Source organism: Trifolium pratense, linkage group LG6 (genome assembly GCF_020283565.1).
Source record: "Trifolium pratense cultivar HEN17-A07 linkage group LG6, ARS_RC_1.1, whole genome shotgun sequence".
In the NCBI taxonomy this organism is placed as follows: domain Eukaryota; kingdom Viridiplantae; phylum Streptophyta; class Magnoliopsida; order Fabales; family Fabaceae; genus Trifolium; species Trifolium pratense.
Genome location: NC_060064.1, coordinates 31736325 through 31756812, shown reverse-complemented (window position 1 = coordinate 31756812; position 20488 = coordinate 31736325). Strand labels below are relative to the sequence as shown.

The 20488-nt window shown below is 31.3% G+C and overlaps 2 protein-coding genes across 2 annotated transcripts; one reads left to right on the top strand and one right to left on the bottom strand.

Moving 5' to 3' along the window:
* Positions 1-1061: 1061 nt before the first annotated feature.
* LOC123889452 lies at positions 1062-2283 on the top strand. Its single transcript, XM_045938789.1, has one exon. The coding sequence runs from the start codon at positions 1226-1228 to the stop codon at positions 1961-1963; it is 738 nt and encodes a 245-aa protein (XP_045794745.1). The 5' UTR covers positions 1062-1225; the 3' UTR covers positions 1964-2283.
* A 3992-nt stretch (positions 2284-6275) lies between these two features.
* On the bottom strand, positions 6276-19712 carry LOC123893280 (protein LAX PANICLE 2-like). Its single transcript, XM_045943214.1, has 4 exons — positions 18413-19712; positions 18220-18270; positions 17941-18013; positions 6276-6800 (listed from the first exon to the last, which is right to left on the bottom strand). The coding sequence occupies exons 1-4, from the start codon at positions 19354-19356 to the stop codon at positions 6636-6638; spliced, it is 1233 nt and encodes a 410-aa protein (XP_045799170.1). The 5' UTR covers positions 19357-19712; the 3' UTR covers positions 6276-6635.
* Between the last annotated feature and the right edge of the window lie 776 nt (positions 19713-20488).

Here is a 20488-nt window from a genome sequence, read left to right as displayed (position 1 = left end):
TTTTTATATTAAGATACCTTATCATGTGCCATATATGCACATGTTAACAAGACCCTATTGTTTCAACTCTCATATAAATCATCGTTAGTTCAACCCACCTAATAAGAAACTTTTACCCATTACCAACAAAAATAACCCATGACCCGAATTCCTTGCAAGAAGAATATGAATGTGCGTGAATCATATATCATCAGACTATGAGAACCCACACCCCATACGAGGTAACGATAAGACCGATGATTAACCGTTGTGCAAGTTGAATTATTGCATAGAGTCAGGAAAAAAAATTATGGTCTAAATTTTCCCAAAAATAGAAATGTTTAAGGCCTAAATTTTATTCAAATATTAAATTTTGAACTTAATTATATCAATAAATTCCAAATTTTAAGGAGCTATAAAGTGCTCAACGTTCCAAATTTTTGTATAACTAACGCCCGATCTAACCGTATAATATAAAGTCTATGAAATGAAGTCTTTCACTCTGAATGATTGTTTTTTTATTTGTCCTCCAAGCTTACATATAGCCAACGAGATCTACCTTACAAAATTTAAATAATTACACGTTATCTTTCACAAAATGTAATAATGTTATTACTAACCGACGAGTGAAGATAGAATGTTTAATAATGCAAATGAAGAGTGAAAGACTTCATTTCATAGACTAGAGTCTGAAGTGGTATAAATGATTCGCTGAAAAGAGGCGGTCTCTACATAGACCAATAAGATGAGGGCACCGTCCAAGAATCCAAGACACCAAACTAATTCAAGTTTTGGAATTCGAAACCTCAAAAACACTGTTCAAATTTTATAACTTGAATAAGATATTTTTGTGATTTTGAGAGACAGCCGAGTAGTGCAAGAGAAAATTCTTCCAATTGATTTCTTTATTTTGTTTTTGTATATATATAAATAAAAAAGTAAAATAGTAATAGAAAGAAAAAGGTTTTTTTTTTGAAGTGGAAAGAAAAAGGTTTTTTGTTTAGTAATGAAAAACCAATTTGTTAATTACTTTTACCGTCATGCTGTAAGATTTTTTTTTTATTTAAATTTTACTGTTATACGTGGCAAATGAAATATGAACAACTCGTTTATCTTCTGGCCAAGTGTCATCTCAACCATCCAACTGTCCAAAAATTAGGACGTGTATTGAACTTTTACCCCTACCGCACCGTAAAATTTCTTACAATTCTTACCCGCGCACACCGCTACAACGACTGTAACCGTCATGGCGCCGGAGACACATTTTCCGCTGCTGGAGCCTCTGATCACATCCGCACCGGAAATCATACCAGAAACGACGGCGGAACCAAACGCCAATATCGCCGCTCCTCCCGCCTTAGCTCCAAAACGGCAACGTCGTCCAAGCGTCCGTTTAGGTGAGATCGGCGATCAACGCGACACCTCGCGTCTCTATAACCATCTCGCGTTGAGTTGGAGAGTTCCGAAAGAACCTTCCAGAACCTCGAAAGCACGAACCGCAACAAATCTCGCAAACGGAGGAGACAATTCCGGTAACCAACGAAGAGGCAAAGCTAAGCGAGGCTCAACGAAACGATTGAGATCGGATCATGCTCCGAAACCGATCGACGAGAACGGTAGTGAAAGATTCATGAATTTCGATCACAATCATGATCATAATCGAAATAGCCATACACACTCTGTTGATGAGAACGGTAACGATTACTGGCATGTGGATCCATACAATGGTGATAGAATTAGGGGTTTGGAAATCGAAGGCGGTGAATCGGAATCGAGGGAACAAAGAAAGAACGAGGGAGTGTTATCTTGGTTATTTGAATTAAGGTTGAGTAGGTATGCTCCAATATTTGAGATTCATGAGGTTGATGATGATTTACTTCCCCTGTTGACATTGGAAGATCTCAAAGATATGGGAATTAGTGCTGTTGGTTCAAGAAGGAAAATGTTCACTGCAATCCAGAAACTTCGAAAAGGGGTTCCATGATCAATGTATGTATGTGTGTATAATGTGTAGTATATCAATGTGTGTATAATGTGCAGGAGTAGTTTGCAGGGTTTTAAATAGCGGTCGCAGTAATGGTTGCAGTTGCATCGTGATTATTGATATTACAGTTAAGTGCGGCTGATGCAATCACATTTTGGTTTTGGTGGTGTCAAAACCCGTTTTGTTGCCATTACTGTGGCGGCATACCTTTATTTAAAACTCTAGTAGTTAGTTTTGTTGACTTTGTTTTGTGTGGCTTGAATTTGTGGATAGAATAAAATGCTTGAATGTATAAGTCCTAAGAGTTTTTTTGTTGTGTATATTTTCTTACTGATCAATAGTGAAATAGCCATGTTATCTTTACTTTTGCAGGGTGAAGTTTTTTCTCTGTCATTCTGTTGTCTAATTGGAATAGATGCTTAATAGCTTAACTGATTAATCTCGAGTTTTCTTTTAAACATGGTAGAATAAATTTGATGCACTATATTTAGCTAATGTTAATTAAGTATTGTTATTTGAATTTTTTTTGCTCTTTCATTGTATTTCTGGCTTTTGCTAATCTTTTATTTTGAAGTTATGTGCAATTAATGCTCTTGAAGCTTATGATTAGGGTGTCTTTGATGAATTTGAGAAATGTGTAGTGTAATTAGATTCTCTTATGATTGTTAATAGCAGTCCTTCATTATATCCGGCTTCTGATTGGGCCGATCATTTTATGGTATTGGTATGGCTGGGGCATCTAGCCCCGATCATTTTATTCTGACTGGTCTCTGCGAAAAATAAAATGATGGACTGCATAGAATTTTGTTCTTGTGTTCTGATTAACCTTTCTGCTATTTGATCTATATTCTAACTTAGATACTGCAATAGGGACATCCTTTAATTTTTTTACGATATAGATCTATAAATTTGTGCTTGTGGTACATTCTAATAAGATTTTCGGTAGAATCTGTAGCTATGCTGATATTCCACAATCAAAGTGACTGATAAATAGTATTAAAATTTGAAATATACTGTGGCTAAGGATGCTTTTTGTCTTCTCTAGCTTACTAATGGTAAGCTGCTTGATCCATTGCCATACTTGTAACTTTGATACTCCAGTAGGAATAATCTTTTTGTTTTTCTGAAAAAATGAACACATCATCATAGTCAGATATAGATTTGGAAATGAATTTACACTGACAAGATTGTATCCCAATTCTAGTATGTGGCTATAAATCTTGGGTGTGGTTTTAGTATTTGTTTAGGCTAGGGTTCATATCAATGCAATATGAGTAGTAGTGATCATCAGTTGCTGAAGGGAAGATGTTTGGTTTCATTTTCATTTGATATCCTCTTGAGTCTTGATTGACTTTCTGTCATTTTATGCTGAATTGGTAAGAAACTAAAAATATAAACAATTAACTTTTCCATTTTGCTTGAGCTGCAAGTTAGCCAGCGGAATTAGATTTCATGAGGGAATGTAGTAGTATTTGTTAGGGACAGTCTTATCTAATCTGTGCAGACTACATAACACCAGTAATTTACTGCCATTGCTACCTGAGGTGCTTCAGTCAGACATTGACAATGAAGAGTTAAGTCAGACCAGCTGTACTAACAACCTTTGGTGATTAGATTTTATCCTGATTCTTATATATGATTGTGGATCTAGGGCTTAGTAGGGAGATTCTCCTTTTTTTTTTGTGGTTCATGTTGTTCACTGACTTGTCAATGAATTTAACTCAAAAAATGAGGTTGAGGTTTTGATTTCATTGTCATTTAAGATTGATGCTCTCTTGATTCACATCCTGTTATGTCACATTAACTAAATTTGAAGTACATGATGATTTGGTTCTGATTAATTTAAGTATTTTATAGGTAATACAAGCTTATCAGAAATATTTTGATTACTTGTTTTAAAACACACAATAAGTTCATTCAAACATGATCTTAAACTAGATAGACTAAACCAATAAGTGGCTGCTACCTTGATTGTCCTCAGCTGTTATCTTTTGTCTCATTCTGATCAACTAGTTATAACTCGGGTCTCTGTCTTGGTCAATGTACTTGTGAGGCTATTCATGCTTTCAAGAACTACTTTTTGGACTGATTTTGATGAATTTGCCATGTTATACATGTTACATTATCAAATTAGTTGTACATGGATGTCCGTAGTGTAATCATAAATTTCTCGAGTATGACTAGTAATTACAAGGTTTTTAGTTGTGAAAATATCATTAATTAATTAATAATACATCAAAGGGTGGCCTAACAATAAGGAATCATACAATTACATTATAATCAAGCAATAACAAAATTTATTAAATGGGATCTGTCAAATGCAATGTCTGATGCGGTAGGAGAATAACTTACTGTGGCAGCCACCCCCTGAAGCTATATCTTGCGTTTCTTTTGCACTGTTTTTGATGTAATTCTAAATTGTATTGCTACTATTATTATAAATGAAATGTTAAAAGTTTGCTCCCGTAATTTTTTTTTGAATGGGACCGTAGCCCTATCTATGATTATAGATTCATAGTCAGAAATGCAAATAAAATTTAAGATAAATGAATATAAAAAGGTTTAAATCGCACTATTGAAAAATTTGAGATCCAAAAATACATTAAGGCATATCATAAAAATAAGGATTGTTCATAATATTTTTTTTTAATATAATAAAGGTGAGGAATGAGCATAAGTGTTTAATTTAGATTGACTAATGTTGGTCTTAATTTAGATAGGCTCACCTTGTGGAATGATATCCCTTTTGTTATTAAAGATAACTTTGAATCTAACAGGCTTGGTAAACCCTTCTATAGGGTTGTACTTAGTTAGGGAGGTTTTGGTCTAGTCTCCCTCCTTTTTTTTTGTATCTCTATCCTCATCTATCTATTTATATATCTTTTGAGGCAGTAACACTTTGCTACTCCTCTTTTTTTTTAAAAAAAAAATAAAAAAATGAGCATAAGTGTTTGTGGGGGGTGAGAGAATTTGGGCCCGAAACAAAAATGGTAGAATCCATGATGCTATCCATCTAATTAGTCATGGAACTCACATTTACATATACTTCCAAATGAAAAATTCTCTCCCTCACCCTAAGTTTCAATTTTACGCATACAAAAAAAGTTCGGAACATATATAACGAATTTTTTTTCCATTGAAAATAATATTTTATTTATGGGCAAAAATGGAATTTCAGAAGGATAAAAAAAACGCAGGGGAGGGGAGAGGATTGTGGTCTTATTGGTCCCAGAAAGTGTTGAGAATTTTTGGTTAGAATGTAGATAAATTCTTTTGGTCTAGTGGAGATGAACGCAAAAATATTTATTGGGTAAAATGATAAACTTCTTTTAGTCTAGTGGAAATGAAAGTCTGTTATATTTTTTGACCTTAACTTATTGCCTAAGTTGAGAGTCTTTAATCATAACATTATTCTGGTCTTTTTGAGTCCTAATTTTTTCGTTGTATCAATTTGAAGGAAGCCATATTACTTAGCATTGTTGTTTCGGCCTAGACTCTTCTGTTTACCCATAAAACATGGCCTGTTGTACAGAAAAAATTGAAATGTTTAAAAAAAGAAAGATGGTTGCTCTTGTCTACATTGCTCCTACTAAAACAATACTATTAGAATGTATTATTCGATAAGATTTACACTATTAGTAGATCTCATAGTAAGATTTGCACTATCGACAAATATTTTCCGATGGATAGAAGGGACGGGCAAAACCCAAATTTTTGAGTGGGTCTGATCCGCTATGATTGTCATGGGCCCAAATATTTGTTAACCCTTTCGAAAGACTTGATCCGCCTACTTAATTAGATAAGGGAGGGACCTAGGCATGCCAAATGGAAGATAAGCCCGGAAAAATAGGAGCACATGAGATACACCTCCTACTACTTCCTCCTCCACTATTCTCTCAACCACTTTCCCATTATTTGCACCTATTCCTATGACATGCCTATATATGAAGCGTCATAAACATCAGGGAGAAATACACGTACTCTCAAATTTCAGTCTAGGTAGGAATAGAAGAATTCTGATCAATATAAAATTATTAAAGTAATGTGAAGTCTTTATTGTGATTTAAAATTTGGAGGCTTAAAACGAGATTTGGATCGTCTTATCTTGGCCGACCGTGAAACTAAACCTTTATTTTGCACAGTCCTGTATTATAGGTATACTATCATTGAAAAATATCCATTTTTTGACTTGTTTAATCACTTTTTTTATTTATAAGAACTTGTTTAATCACTTGAAATTACTTACAATATTCCTATCATCCTATGCATGTAGCTTGAGAGTCAAGTAAACTAATGAGGATACAACAATAAATTAGAAAAGGAAAAATGGGTTAGTATATCAAATTAGATTGAGTTTTGTGCTTAGTAATACACTTACACTTGATGGCAAATTCCTCACTCACTTTCACCCAACATGGGAATACAATTTTGGACAAAAATGCCCTCACCTCATAACAGTAATGGAATAAACACTGTTTGAGGATAATGTAATTCTCATGATATGCCATGTCAAAAAAAAAAAGAAATAAAATCAAAATAAATAATAATCAAAATAGAAAAAATTGGAAAACTAAAAAAAAAAGGGTTTAGATAAGTTAACAAGGTTACAATGAGGCACATTAATTTAAGTTACTTGAGGGCCTTCACTTGTTAATTTTGAAAAGTGCTTTTTTCAAGAAGTGCTTCTACCATAATGAAGCACCATAACATGATCTGCTGTTGAGGAATCTGAAAGCAAAGGCCTTGTTGTAGTGTCCCTTGGGGTCCAAATATTATCCCTCACATGCTGCAACGTCAAGAAAGGTAAAAGTTGTTGTCCTCTGCATGTTATCTCTATCTGCAATAGTAATTCATTCATTACATATTTATTCATCATGATCAATAATATATCTTGTTATATGAAACAAAAATGTAATTATTGATTCAATCAAAAAAAATAAAAGTGACAATTTAATACAAGATGCTAATTATTGAAGGAGAATGTTAACATGTGCGCACATGTTAAGGAAATAAAAATAGAAACTATTAAATGCTAATTTGTGCTTTTTAACATTTGAAGCATTAAATTTGTAACATCATTAAATGTTGAGTTTCTATATTTGGATATCTTAACATGTGCCCTTAGGGCACATGTTAACAAGACCCATTATTGAAATATATCCCCCGATCCCCATTCACATTATAATTTGTCATGATTAAACTTATATTTTTATCAAGTACATGATTATATGCTTCAAAAAAAAAAAAAGTACGTGATTATAAGAAATGATGGTTATGATTTGACTATATAATCACGTACATTCTTTCCAATTTAATTTCAAAAAATATAGTCACATACTTATATCGGTCATTACAACAAAAATATGCTCTTCTGTCTATTCTCGCATGTTGTCATCTTACCTTGATCTGAGTCATTCATTCACTTATTTAATTTTTGGTGCTAAATGAAATATAGTTACACAAAAATAATTGGAGAGGATTCGATCCCATTTTATTTTACCCAAAGGATCCAAATCTACTTAGAGATGACTAAACTCTTTGGTTTTCTTAATGAATATAAATATGGATTATGAAATCAGTATGAAGTCATGCTTAGTCAGTAGCTTACGTATTTGGCCTACTTTAGAAATGCATAGTAGTAGTAGTATGAGACAGATCTTTGTAACTTCTACTTTACGCATAAGATTGATTCACATATCCACTTTGTGTATTTTTGGATTAAAATGTTTGAGAAAAAGTAATTTAGTTATTTCATTTTCAGCCAATAGATTCCTAAATCTTAAAGCATGCACGCATATTTGGGTCAGCGGGTAATCGTGAAATGTCCACCCAACCCACGATCTTCAAAACTGCCCTCTCTTTAATCATTATGGGGGCCCTTTTAGACTTTCGTCCTAAGCCATAATCATTATCCCTTAGACTTTCATTTTTTTCTATTCTACAGTACTATAAACCATTCCTCAATAAATATCATATTATACTACTCCCTCCGTCCCAAAATATTTCAATGCAGTATAACCTTTCTTTTAACTGTATTTTTCTTCCAAGATGTCTACTATTCGCATGATTTTTTTGACTGTATTTTTCTATCAATATGTATAGGAAAATATTAGTATGTCAGATATTGTTTGATTTGTCTCTATGAGTATTTTCAAACGTGAATGTGGTCAACTAGATCATTTATTTTGGGACGGAAGGAGTAGTACGGATTTGGATCATCTCCAATTTTTCTCTCATATTTTCTCTCATTTTCTTAATCTAATGGTTGATTCTCTCTTTTCTTAAGTGTATTTTTATTCTTTGTAATTTACCCTCATAGAAATTCTATATTTAATTTTTTAATCAATGAATAGTATATAGGTAATATATACATTATGCTATATACTAAATTTGTTCACTGTTATTTATAATCTTAACCATATCCGATTTTTCAAAAAAGAAAAATAAAAATACTGATAATTTAGAGTTTAATCAAAATTGGATTGAAACTCATTAAATATTTGAGTCTAACCTAAATTTAGAGGTGATTCATTAAAATATACTACTAGTAGTATAAAATTTGCATTAATTTCTCTATCGTTTCTTCCTTTGAAGGGACCTAATCATGCTTCTATATTACTAAATTTTCATGGTCATCATGCACGTCTCTATCACGTTGCGCCACCGAAACTCTAATGCATGCGAGCGTCAACATTACAACATGAAATAATACAACTTTTGATTTTTCATCATCAACTATTTATAGCAAACAATTTTAAATGTCATGTCAAAGAAAAAAAATTAACTCCATTGCATATCCTTTTTATTTGTAATATTATTATATATACCACCGGTAACCACGTTATTATTTAATAATAATAACTAGTTAAGGTGTCATTTTTTCAAAAAAAAGAAATAAATTGTTGTCATAGTTTTTCATATATCCTTCCAAATATGATTTTTTTAATGGTGCATGCATAATACTCAACGACTTTATCTCCTTCTTTTTTTTTGGTGTTGTTGGTGGTTGTGTGTAAAAGGCACTTTCGTGCCTCACATTAGTATTATAACTAATGTTAGTCTCTATTATAACTAAAATTAAGTTGGAAGATTAAGTCGGAAGTTGTGCATATAATTCTATCATTTAGTATTATATTTATTTCAATTATTACTAATGTTTTTACTCAAATTAAGATTACTTTAGATTTGATTAAAGGACTAGTTAAGTTTTGATTTAAAATCCAAATTAGGATTAGATAAAATTTGATTTCTTTCCTATTTAAAATTATTATCAAATATAATTATGTAAAGAAGGATAAAATTATAATTAATAAAACAATTATTGATAAAACAATTAAAATAAAGAGTAAATTTGGAAGAAAATTATATACCAATATTTTCATTATTATTGATAAAACTAATTTTTTTTATTCAACTAGTTTAATTGCTAGAAATTCAATATATAAATAGACATAATATGCATATATACATGTACGTGGAATGTCCGATATTCGAAGTACGACCCTTAATAATACAATGTCCTACAAACTAGATTAAACTCATAAAAACAGATAAAACTGAATTTTATCTAAAATGAGTATGTAGATTAGTTTTGAACACAAAAAAAAGCATATATGCATGAACAAGAGCTCATACATATATACACCTATGGTACTTTTGAATTAAACTAAGTTTTTGTTCTTATTAGAGACTTGGTATCAAAAGTACTGTGGTTGGTGGATGATGCTGCCTCTACATGATGGAGTTCTTTCTTTTTGCCCCATTTATATATATATGAGTGCAGCACTTGACAATTCAATGGAGCCTTTAAAGCCAAAAGGGGAGAAAGAGAGAGAGATGGGAAGGGCCTACATATATATATATATATATATATATATATATGAAGCTAAAGTGTGACGAGAAGGAGAGGGAGAGGGCATGCAGATAGGTATTGAGTGGTGAGAAGGACATGTCCACGTGTGATTTTTAAACCCCTAGAATATGATGTTTGATTCAATTAACAACATATATATATTTTGCAAACTTTTTGTTTGTATGAATTAGTGCTATCAACTATATAAGTAGGCCAAGATAAAGATATATCCAAGTTGAACATGTGTATTTTTTATATATCTTAAAGTCAATGCACTCTTTATAAATTATAAAAGCAATAAGGAAAGGTAAAAAAAGTGTTTACACACCTTCCACCATGAAAGACATCTGGCTTTAATTTCTTGCATTCATAATTTCCTACATATATAGTATACTCTTATTCATTTTATTGCAAAGAAAAAACAATTTGTGTTTTTCTTTTTCTAAACCTTCGTGTAGCTCTCCAAACATCTATTTTATTGTTTTCTATATGTTTCATTTTTGTTTCATGAATAGAACTATTAAAGTAGATTAGGTGATTGTTAATTTGAAAATTATTTGAAATTTTCGAAACGATGTAATTTTTTTAGATAAAACTTTTTCTATCGAGTATTTAGTGGATAAGGTGAAACTTACCTCTTGAAAATGGTTTATGGGTAAAAATCATAGCACCCGTGTCACTTTTATGTGTGAGGGATCGGTGCACCCTATTTTCTACTGGAACCGTTAGAGTTGGGGTGTGGAGGTGAGTCTCGATGATCATGATTGGTTGGAGGTCCTCTTGGTGTCTGTCTTGCCTTAATGGTCGATCCTAGAAGTTACAAATATATTTGGGTATTTTGGATCCACCGAAAAACGGAGGGTATGGATCCGAGAGTGTGTCTTTTGAGGAAGTTCTTAGTAAACGGGAGTCCAACAAAATAGATTAACATTCACATGGCAATCGCCCGTTTTATACTTTTTCTATTAGTGTTTGAGGGTTTCGAAGGTCTAACAAGGAATGCATCTTAAAACTTGTGAGTTGAGTCTAACTTAATCTTACAAACAAACTTATAATTAGAAAATGCTTACGAATGCGCTTGGTAAGCATCTTAAATAGTACATTTTTGTAAAAAATTTATGGAAATGTGTGAAGTCAACATGTTAAAAATTGAAATGTTTTACTGTCGAATAACAAATTTCTTTAAATGAAATACTTAAAGAGTGTCTCGGACACACTCGTTAGCAAGATCCTGTTTATAAAGTAATGGGTTTTTGATGCATCACACATTCATCCCAAAGCACGCTGACCTCTGTAATATCCCGATCTTAATTAATAGGAGTATTATTAATTGAGACAATTTAGTTGGGGTGTTACAACCTCCCTTCCTCTTTGACCACTCTCTAATTACATCATTAAAGTGTCGACGGGTAAACCATAGCTCAACTCAAAACCCTCTCTTTGACCTAAAATTGTCTCCCTCCATAGTTTTCTCTTACCTATTGCACTAGACGTCGCATACACATTTATAATAATACACTTATTTCTTTCTTTCCCCACTCCCACTTCGTCGATTTTCATCTTTAAGATGCGATAAATTCATTTTAAGTTGTACAATAAGATCTTTAATTTTCGTCATCTTAACCCTATATAACCTACATGTAAAATGTACCACATATTCATTTTTCTCTTCAGATTAATTAGAAATCGATGTGAAAGCTACTACATATTCATCTTTCCTATCAGATATTCATTCCATCTACGTAAAAACTTTTCGACAGAAAGTCTTTTTTAACTCATGTTAGTCTTTTTTTTACTCAATGTAGGATTTCTAATAGACCTTTCAATGAGAAGCACCTAGTAGAGAATCTACATAAATCCCCTAATCATTGGGCAAAGCTAATAAGAAGTCAACCATGTGTGAGATTTGCCGTTTTGAGCGGCATGGCAACTTCTAACCAGCTAGCCACAATGTGATTTGGCTTATATAAAACCAAGTAGTCTTAGGTTGACTTTTAACATAACAAACAGCATAAAGGCAAAAATAAACTCAAACATGCATGCAGCTATATAAGGGAATATTGAGTGCGTTACACATTCTAACAATAGAACAACTTTGATTTATATGTACTATGTATTATTTTTTTTTAAACAACATTATTTTTTTTTAAACAACGAATGTTATTATTTTCTTAGCGACAAAATATAATTAATAAAAAAAATATAATTAATAAAAGAGTTTAAAAGATAATTATTAGTATTTTACGTTTTTAGTACGATTGAATCCACGACTTTTTTATTACTCCCTCCGTTTCAAATTAATTGAGGTTTTAGAAAAAAAACAAGAAATTAAGAAAATGTATTTTTACACCTTATTTTCCTATTATACCCTTATTTTAATTCACCAATAAAAAAGATATAATAAAAAGATAAAAAAATTATACGAAGAAGTTTAGTAAAAAAAATACAATAAAAAGATTTAAAATAACAAGGAGGGTATAATAGACGAAATATAACCTTAAATTATCAAAAGACAAGTAATTTGAAAAAAAAATAAAATTTTCTAAAACGTCAAGTAATTTGAAACAGAGGTAGTATTATTTTTTTAACGACAAATATTTCAATGATAATAGAAAAATTATAAGCGGTACTAAACTTCAATATTTTATTATTTTATTCCTTCATTTATTCACTCCAAGCATCAATTTAACCTTATTTAATATGAATTTCTCAATATTAATTATATCTCTTGGCTTTTAAAAAAAAATCTCAATATTAAGAGTGAACCCTATTAATATTTACTAAAATTTATTAAAAATATTAAAGTACACTTTTAAATCAAGTGTTTATTTTTTTGGTAGAAAATCAAGTTCTTATTAGGTAGCCATCCAAAACATATATTAAACTTTACACGAACATTTTTTTTAACTGCGTTTACACGCATTATTATTGACAAAATAGTGTGTTTTTTCAAATGAATAATATATACATTACGATCATTGTGCAGCTGTATGTACGTGATCTAATTAATATATCGTAGGATGATTAAAAAAAAATGTTGTCTTAATCTCATCTTAAGACCATGAGTTGGAAGGGAAAAAATATTATATTAAATAAGGGATATGGGAATGAAAATCAATCACAACGAGAAGGGTTGACCTAAGGGTAACTTGCATGAAATTATAATGGAATGTCTATTGCATGTGTCCTGCAATCTAATATGATATTTATTAAGACATATTGTTTGTTAGGTAATGCAAACCATGAACGTATAGTGGACAACAAAATCAAATTAACAATTGGGTTTCACATTAATTCCCATTGATCAGCCAATATTAATAATAACAATAATGCCTATGACCATTATTTATTTATTTTTTGGTACAAACCTATGACCATTATTCTTTTTTTTTTTTTGGTACAAATGACCATTATTCTATTTGTAAACATAAATTTTCCTTGCCTTTAATTTTTATGTGGATGTGGATAACTCATTAGGTTAAATGACAACATTTTAAAGTTTTGGTTATATAAAAAATGGGGCTAAAACATCTACGTGATGCTATTTCGAAATTAATTTGAAAAATTTATAACCCACCTGGGTTGGTGCATTGGTATTGGCTTGGGACCTGAGAGTGTGCTCCTCTTGAGGTCTGAGGTTCAATTCTCTCTGGCGCCAATTTGGATGGGCTAATTTAGCTTCTTCAAAAAAAATTTGAAAATTTTGTATTTTAAGTCGATTATTTAGACGGTCTACTTAAAAGAGGCATCCTTTTAAAAGAGATTTGGTGTTTGGAATAGTCGTCTTTTATCTATTGGAGGGAGAGTCACTCTCATAAATTCTGTTCTTTCTAGTTTACCTCTCTATTTCTTTTGTTTTTTTAAAGCGCCGGTTTGTGTGTTGAAGGAAATAGTGAGCATTCAAAGGAATTTTTTATGGGGTGGAGGAATGGATTGATCGAAAATATGTTGGGTTAGTTGGGATAGTATTTGCCAACCAAAGGATAAAGGAGGGTTAGGCATAAAAAACTTGGAGTCATTTAATGATTCACTCTTATGTAAATGGAAGTGACGGTGGTGTCTGAATGATTTGTCTGCTTCTTGGTTCAATCTTTTGCATTTTCGTTATGGATCTTTTGCCGCTAATTTCTTATATGGGGAACGGAGGGAGGGTCTCAAACATGCTTCAATTTGGTGGCGGGATATGTGGAAAACAGGAGGCACGGAGGAAGGGGGTTGGTTTGTTAATAATATTAGTAGCATTCTCGGCAATAGTAACAATATAGCTTTTTGGAAGGAAAAATGGTTAGGAATGGTACCGTTAAGTGAATTGTATCCATCTTTGTTTCAAAAATCAACTCATAAAGATGCTTGCATTTCAAATATGGGGATATGGAATAACAACATGTGGTCTTGGAAACTCAATTGGATGGAAGCACTTGATGATGCAGATATTGAATCCTTCAATGAATTGCATCAATTGCTTGAACAAGTTCGGCCTAACAGAGCTTCTAGCGACAAGCGAAGATGGTCATCAAATTCTGATGGTTCTTTTTCGGTTCGATCAACGTACATGGTTTTGCAAGACAGGCGTGTAGGAACTCTGGATACATATACAGTGGTAACATTGAAAAGATTATGGAAGAACAATGTTCCATAAAAAAATAGCGTTTTCGGTTGGCGGTTGTTACTTGAAAAATTACCAACCCGGGAGGCTTTATGTCGCAAAGGTATTATCACGAATAATCATGAGAGAAGTTGCGTATTTTGCTTCAAAGAGGTAGAGGACATACAACACATTTTTTTCACTTGTTGCATTACTTCACAAATTTGGCAGAAAATATTTGTTTGGTTGGGCACTAATGTCATCCCTTTTGAGGACGTTACAAGTCATTTCACTTTGTTTGGTGAATTAGCAAAAGACAATCATAACAAGCGAATTCGTCATATAATTTGGTTGGCGACGACATTGAGTATTTGGCGTACACGTAATAACATTATTTTTAGAGGAGACAGTGTCAACATATCATCTTTAGTGGAGCAAATTGTTTATTTTTCTTGGTTTTGGTTTATAGGCCGAACATCGAACAATGTTAATTTAGTTTTCTCTGAATGACGTAATAATCCTTTAGATTGTTTTCAAAAAATGAATAACCTTTTTGTAGCATTTCAAAATTAAATGTGTTCTTGGTTTTTGTTTCATTGATATAGGTTTAAATATTTATGTTGCTTATGTTTTTAATGTTATCGCGGGTTCTTGCATAAGAAGTTGTTTATGTTGTTCAATGTTGTTGATAATGTTGATTGTTGATATTGTTCACCGAAATAAATGCTAACATCATACATTTTCTTGTTCATGATGTTGATATGTAGTGTTGATCGATATGATAATCTCCCTAATTTATTTGTTTTGATTTGCATTTGTTATTTTTTACATTAATTTATTTTAGTGTTTATTTTAATACCGTGTGATTTTTGTTATGTTATTCAACGTGATATTCGAGTACTTATGACCTTTTATCAATAATATTTTAGTGTTTTTGTTTATGTTATATGAGTGTTTAATATGAACCAATCGAAATTGATCTTTATATGTTTGATTAGTTAAATTCCAACTCCTACAAGATTGTATTATTGTCTATTCTAGTTCCATTCGAAATTGATCTTTATATGATGTGACGGAGTGTTGTGAGAGAGTTAATTGAAAAAAAGTTCAAATTCAACCTTAATCATCTCCAAAAGTGTTGTTAAGTGGCATAAGTTGGGACACAAAAAATTTCAAAAGAAAGTTTAAAGTTCCAACTCTGCTATTAACACTTTTTCTCTCCCGCATACTATCTAACAATTAACATATTTTCTTATAAAAAGAAAAAAGACCCCCTTAACAAATTGATTTTATGTGACTGAATCAGACTTAAGGGTATAAAAGAAGAGAAGCTAAATCTATGCTATCATCATCTTCCTAATCATTGTTACATAGATGTATTTTTTTCTAGGTTAATTAGATCTAGCTAGCTAGAAATCTTAAGGGCATGCATGATTTTTATAATTGAGGTCCAATATATACTACTATATACATATGCTGCTTAATTGATTTCTTGTAAGGATTCAAACCTTTATTAAGTAATTATGAGGCAACAAGTAGTAGTGGTGAAATTCGATGATGAAGTGTGTGCATGAAGTATTGCAAAGTTTTATTCATGGTGGACACACAATAATGGCACATGTACACTAATGGATAATAATATCACTCAATGCATGGCCTCGTGCACATAAATATCATAATTAAGTATCTACAAGTAAAGTACACATAAAAAGAAAAACATTGGTTAATAAAAAAAATAAAAAAATAAAAAGAAAAACATTTGCTCAATATTACCTTAAAAAGAAAAACATTAGCGATATGTACTTGAAATTATTTATTTTCAACCAAAACATGTTCATATATATGGTTAGAATACATATGTTGAAGAAACTACTATACGTATAAAAAGTGTATTTAATTGTGTAAAGTTTGTCTCATGAAAGTTTCAATAAGTGATGAAGAGGGAGCATATCTTGGTTGGAACTCGTCAGTTTAATATGGTTTAGAGGTCAATTCTGACATTTTCTTTTCTTTTCTTTTCTTCTGTATATATACACGGGTGATTTTTTTTTAAAAGGCAAAATATATTGAAAAAATTAAACCAAGCATTAAACCAAATGTACAAGGATTTGAGCAAAGAAACAATTAGTTCAAGTAGATAGTTTAATTGGTAAGTTAAAAGACGTCAAAAAACTTTTAAGTTAGAAATTAAGGTTTTTAATCCTAAAAACTAACAACTAATTTAGTAATAAAACACGTCCTCGTGCATGTGATCTCCCTTTATATTGGTGACTTCTGTTTTTTATTTTTTATTTATATATGTATACATATTTGCCATTAAAAGAAAAACAAAAACTAATTTACTAATAAAACATGTTTTATTTCTATGTAACTAACTTTTTGCCAAAAGTCTTTAATTAGATTTTGAATTCTAATTTATCCTTACAAAGGTTTGTAAGATAATGATTATTCATTCGTTGTAATTTTGAGACTCATCTACTTTTGATTGAGATTAACTGATATGTACGGTTAATGTAAAATTTTTATACACGTGTCTAATTAAATTATATTATAGTGTCACTTTATATTGGTTAATTTTTAAAATACCTTTTAAAATACTTACATTGCGTGATTTAATTAGAGAAACTTATAATTTTTTTTACACCGTTTGTGTATACAAATTAAATACTTTTTAATATCCTAACAATTTTAATTTAACTTATAAGTTTTTCCTTTTGAATATAGTTACACTACACCTAACTTGATAATACATGAATTCCACTTCCACCAAACTTAATACACAAACATTATGCCCTATATGAAAGGCACATATATATGTGTTGAGTTGAATAGACAAACACCTTGATTTCTATTCACATATCTCACTTTAAAACAACACATTGATATGAGCTTGAAACTCAAATAAAACAGAAATGGAAGACAACTTCCTACCAACCCATCGTTGTTATTATTGTTGTTTTCTCTTTTTTTTTCTTTCCTCTTCCCATTTTAATGTACTTTTTTTATGAAAACCACATTTCATTACCTCTTCAGACATTCCTATATTTACAATCCATTATATAATTTGTCTTCATTTCCCCCCCCCCTCTCTCCTTAACTAGATGCGAGTAAGGGAGGAATAATTAGAATTTAGAAATTAATTAGTTGCATGAATAAAATTATTAACTACATATTTTCTGGGTAATTTGAAGTTCGGCTGAGAGGTATGTAAAACCTATTGTCCCATCTATCAATAATGAATTAGTTTAACTGGTAACAGACATTGACCCTTTAAACAAGTGGTCAGAGTCAAAAGTTCGATTTTTGATTCGTGCGTATGAAGAAAATTTGATTAGGAAGGATGAATCCACCTTGTGTGTCTGACTAATTTTCCGTTGGAGATTAGAGACTGTTAAACGACAGTGAAAACTTATACTAAAATCGGGTGTTAACTATATATCTATTCTAGCTACAATAATAAGCAAACACACATTATATATAGTAATTAGCAGATAATTAAGTTGAGATTAAATATTAGAAAAAAATAAAGTTGTGAAGTACCTCTGATTCGCTCTCCAGCTTTAGTTTACTAACCAAATACTTCAACAGCAACCGAACTGTCATTCTTCCATCTCTGAAAATGTTCATATTTTTTCAAAAGTCAAAATACAAATCATTAGCTTTATCAAATCATATCATTTATATATAAAATTTAAATAGTGAACGACATTGATTACACACTGACATGACTTCAAACAAAAAAAAAAATCCCAAAAAAAGAAAAAAGAAATGAGAGAAGAAAAATCTCTCTAAAAGTTAAAGAAAAAAAAAATCACTTACTTGATTCTAAGATAGTTCTTAGGTATTTGTGGCAAGCATGGTTCTTTCACTCTACATTATTACAAAAATTCAAGTGTTCATTAATTCATCATGAAAAGTGAAAACCAATTAATTAAATTGCACTAGCTAGCCTAATAGAAAATTTTACAAGAAGCCAAAAAAAAATCATATAAATATATATTTTTTAGCTTACTGGTTTTGTGAAGCTTGTAGCATAAACCAAATTCCGGAATGAGGTCTACGAGGAGGATCAACTACGCGAAAAGCGATATGAGATGATGAGCTAGGTCCAGCCACATCAAATTGATCAAATCCAGAAGAAGATGAAGATGATGAAGGAAAATAAAAGGGTGATGCATGATGATATTGAGGATAATAATTAGGTCCTAAAGAAGGCCTTAAAGAAGAGCAAGATTGCGACGAAGAAGATAAAGAGGGAATATAAGATGTAGAAGAATGCATAATTGCCATAGAATGTGGTAGATGTAATGGACCAAATGCCCAGTTATGTGGTACTAGATGTTGATGTTGTTGTTGTTGATGACCGTATGTTGGCCCGCTCGGCATGGACATAGATATGGACATCGATGACGAAGAAGAAGAGGATGTTGTTTGTTCTAAAAACAAAGAAGAATTAAAAGTTGAGCAACCTCTAATCGATGGTTGCTCTAAATTGGGCCGTGAAGAAGTCCAATTTGTTGGTAATAACTCAAGCTCCAATAAACCTGAACTGGTTGTTGGAGCTTGGTTGTGATCACGGTCGTGTTTTGAGGTTGTTGTCACGACCGTGTTACCTATGCTTAGTTGAAGCCAATTATTGTTGTTGTTTGAATTATTTTGTTCTTGTTCTTCTTCTTCCTTTGAAGTAGAAATAGTTTCTGGTTCGGGTTCGAGTTCAGGTTCAGATTCGTTGTGATGAGTAGTTGTGATAGTGTTGAGTCTTGATGATGATTCTTCTTCTTCAGCCATGTGCCTCAACAAAAATTCAGATCTTAAACAATTATTGTAGTTGTTGTAGTCTTCAACAAATTGAAATTGGTTCATAGCACTTGTTGTTGTATTGTTGTTGTAGAAAACATAATCACCATTAATAGTTTTGTAATTTTGTTTGTTGCTCTGAGAAGGAACCATGGTCATAATATTGGACAAATCTCAAAACAAGCCATGGATGATGATGATGATGATTATGATGATGAAATAAGAAGAAAAAGAAGAGAAAAAGTGGTTTTGAATCTTGGGTTTATATTGTGAATAAGAGGGATTTGACATCATGATGATGATGATGAACAAAGAGAAGACTTATTAATAGTAACATGGTAGCCACATAAATATGATCAACTATATAAGATTATAAGAGTTGGCTTTAATTGATGTTTGAGAGGTTCCTTTAATTCTTGCAAATCTCACTTTCTATTAATTCTCTTTGTTTGGAAGTTTGTGGGGTAAACTGTTTGCAGAAAGAGAGAGAGAATAAAGAACGAGGGATGGAGGTCTCTCTGTCAGTTGAATAAATAATCATATCATATCATAGTATATTTTATGTATATATGTACATAATATTATACTCTATTTCAATACTATTCTAAGTATTATCTTATCTATTAGAGTTTAATTTATATACATTATTATTGTTGAAGAGAAAGTTATAGAAATTGGATAAAATTTTACATGTGACATAATATATAAATAGTCTAACAAAAAATCTCAGTATTGTCTAAAATTAACCCTAAAAATTTCAATTTTGAACAAAACATCTCATTTTTATCCTAAACTAATCCGTAAAAATACCAAAAGTTTTAGCCAGAGCCCGGGCCAACTGCCCAGGCCTTGGCTCCAGTTTACCCATGATTATTGTATATGAACAGGAGGTGCAACCTTTTTTTTTTTCTACGGGAGCCGTTAGAGTGTTGTGTTGTGGTGAACCTTAATCTTGGTGGATTTAGAGTGCGATGAGCTTGTTTTTACCCAATTTCTTTGTGATCTTCTTTTTCCCTCTTGTATTCTTGTAATCTATCTTTGAGGTTCTTAGTACTTCTTGTACTCCCGCCCCCCATTTTTTGATATATGGTAACACAAAGTTCTTTTTATTCTTACTATATGTTTTCCATTTAAAAAAAAACATTATTATTGTCCATAAAAAAATAAAAATGTTTTACATAGTATATTTAATGATATGTTTTTTTTTATAAGCAAAGTATATTTATAATAACTTGTAAGGGAGTACAAGGGGTACTCAATCCCTTACAACTCAAAGCCAAAAATTTAAATG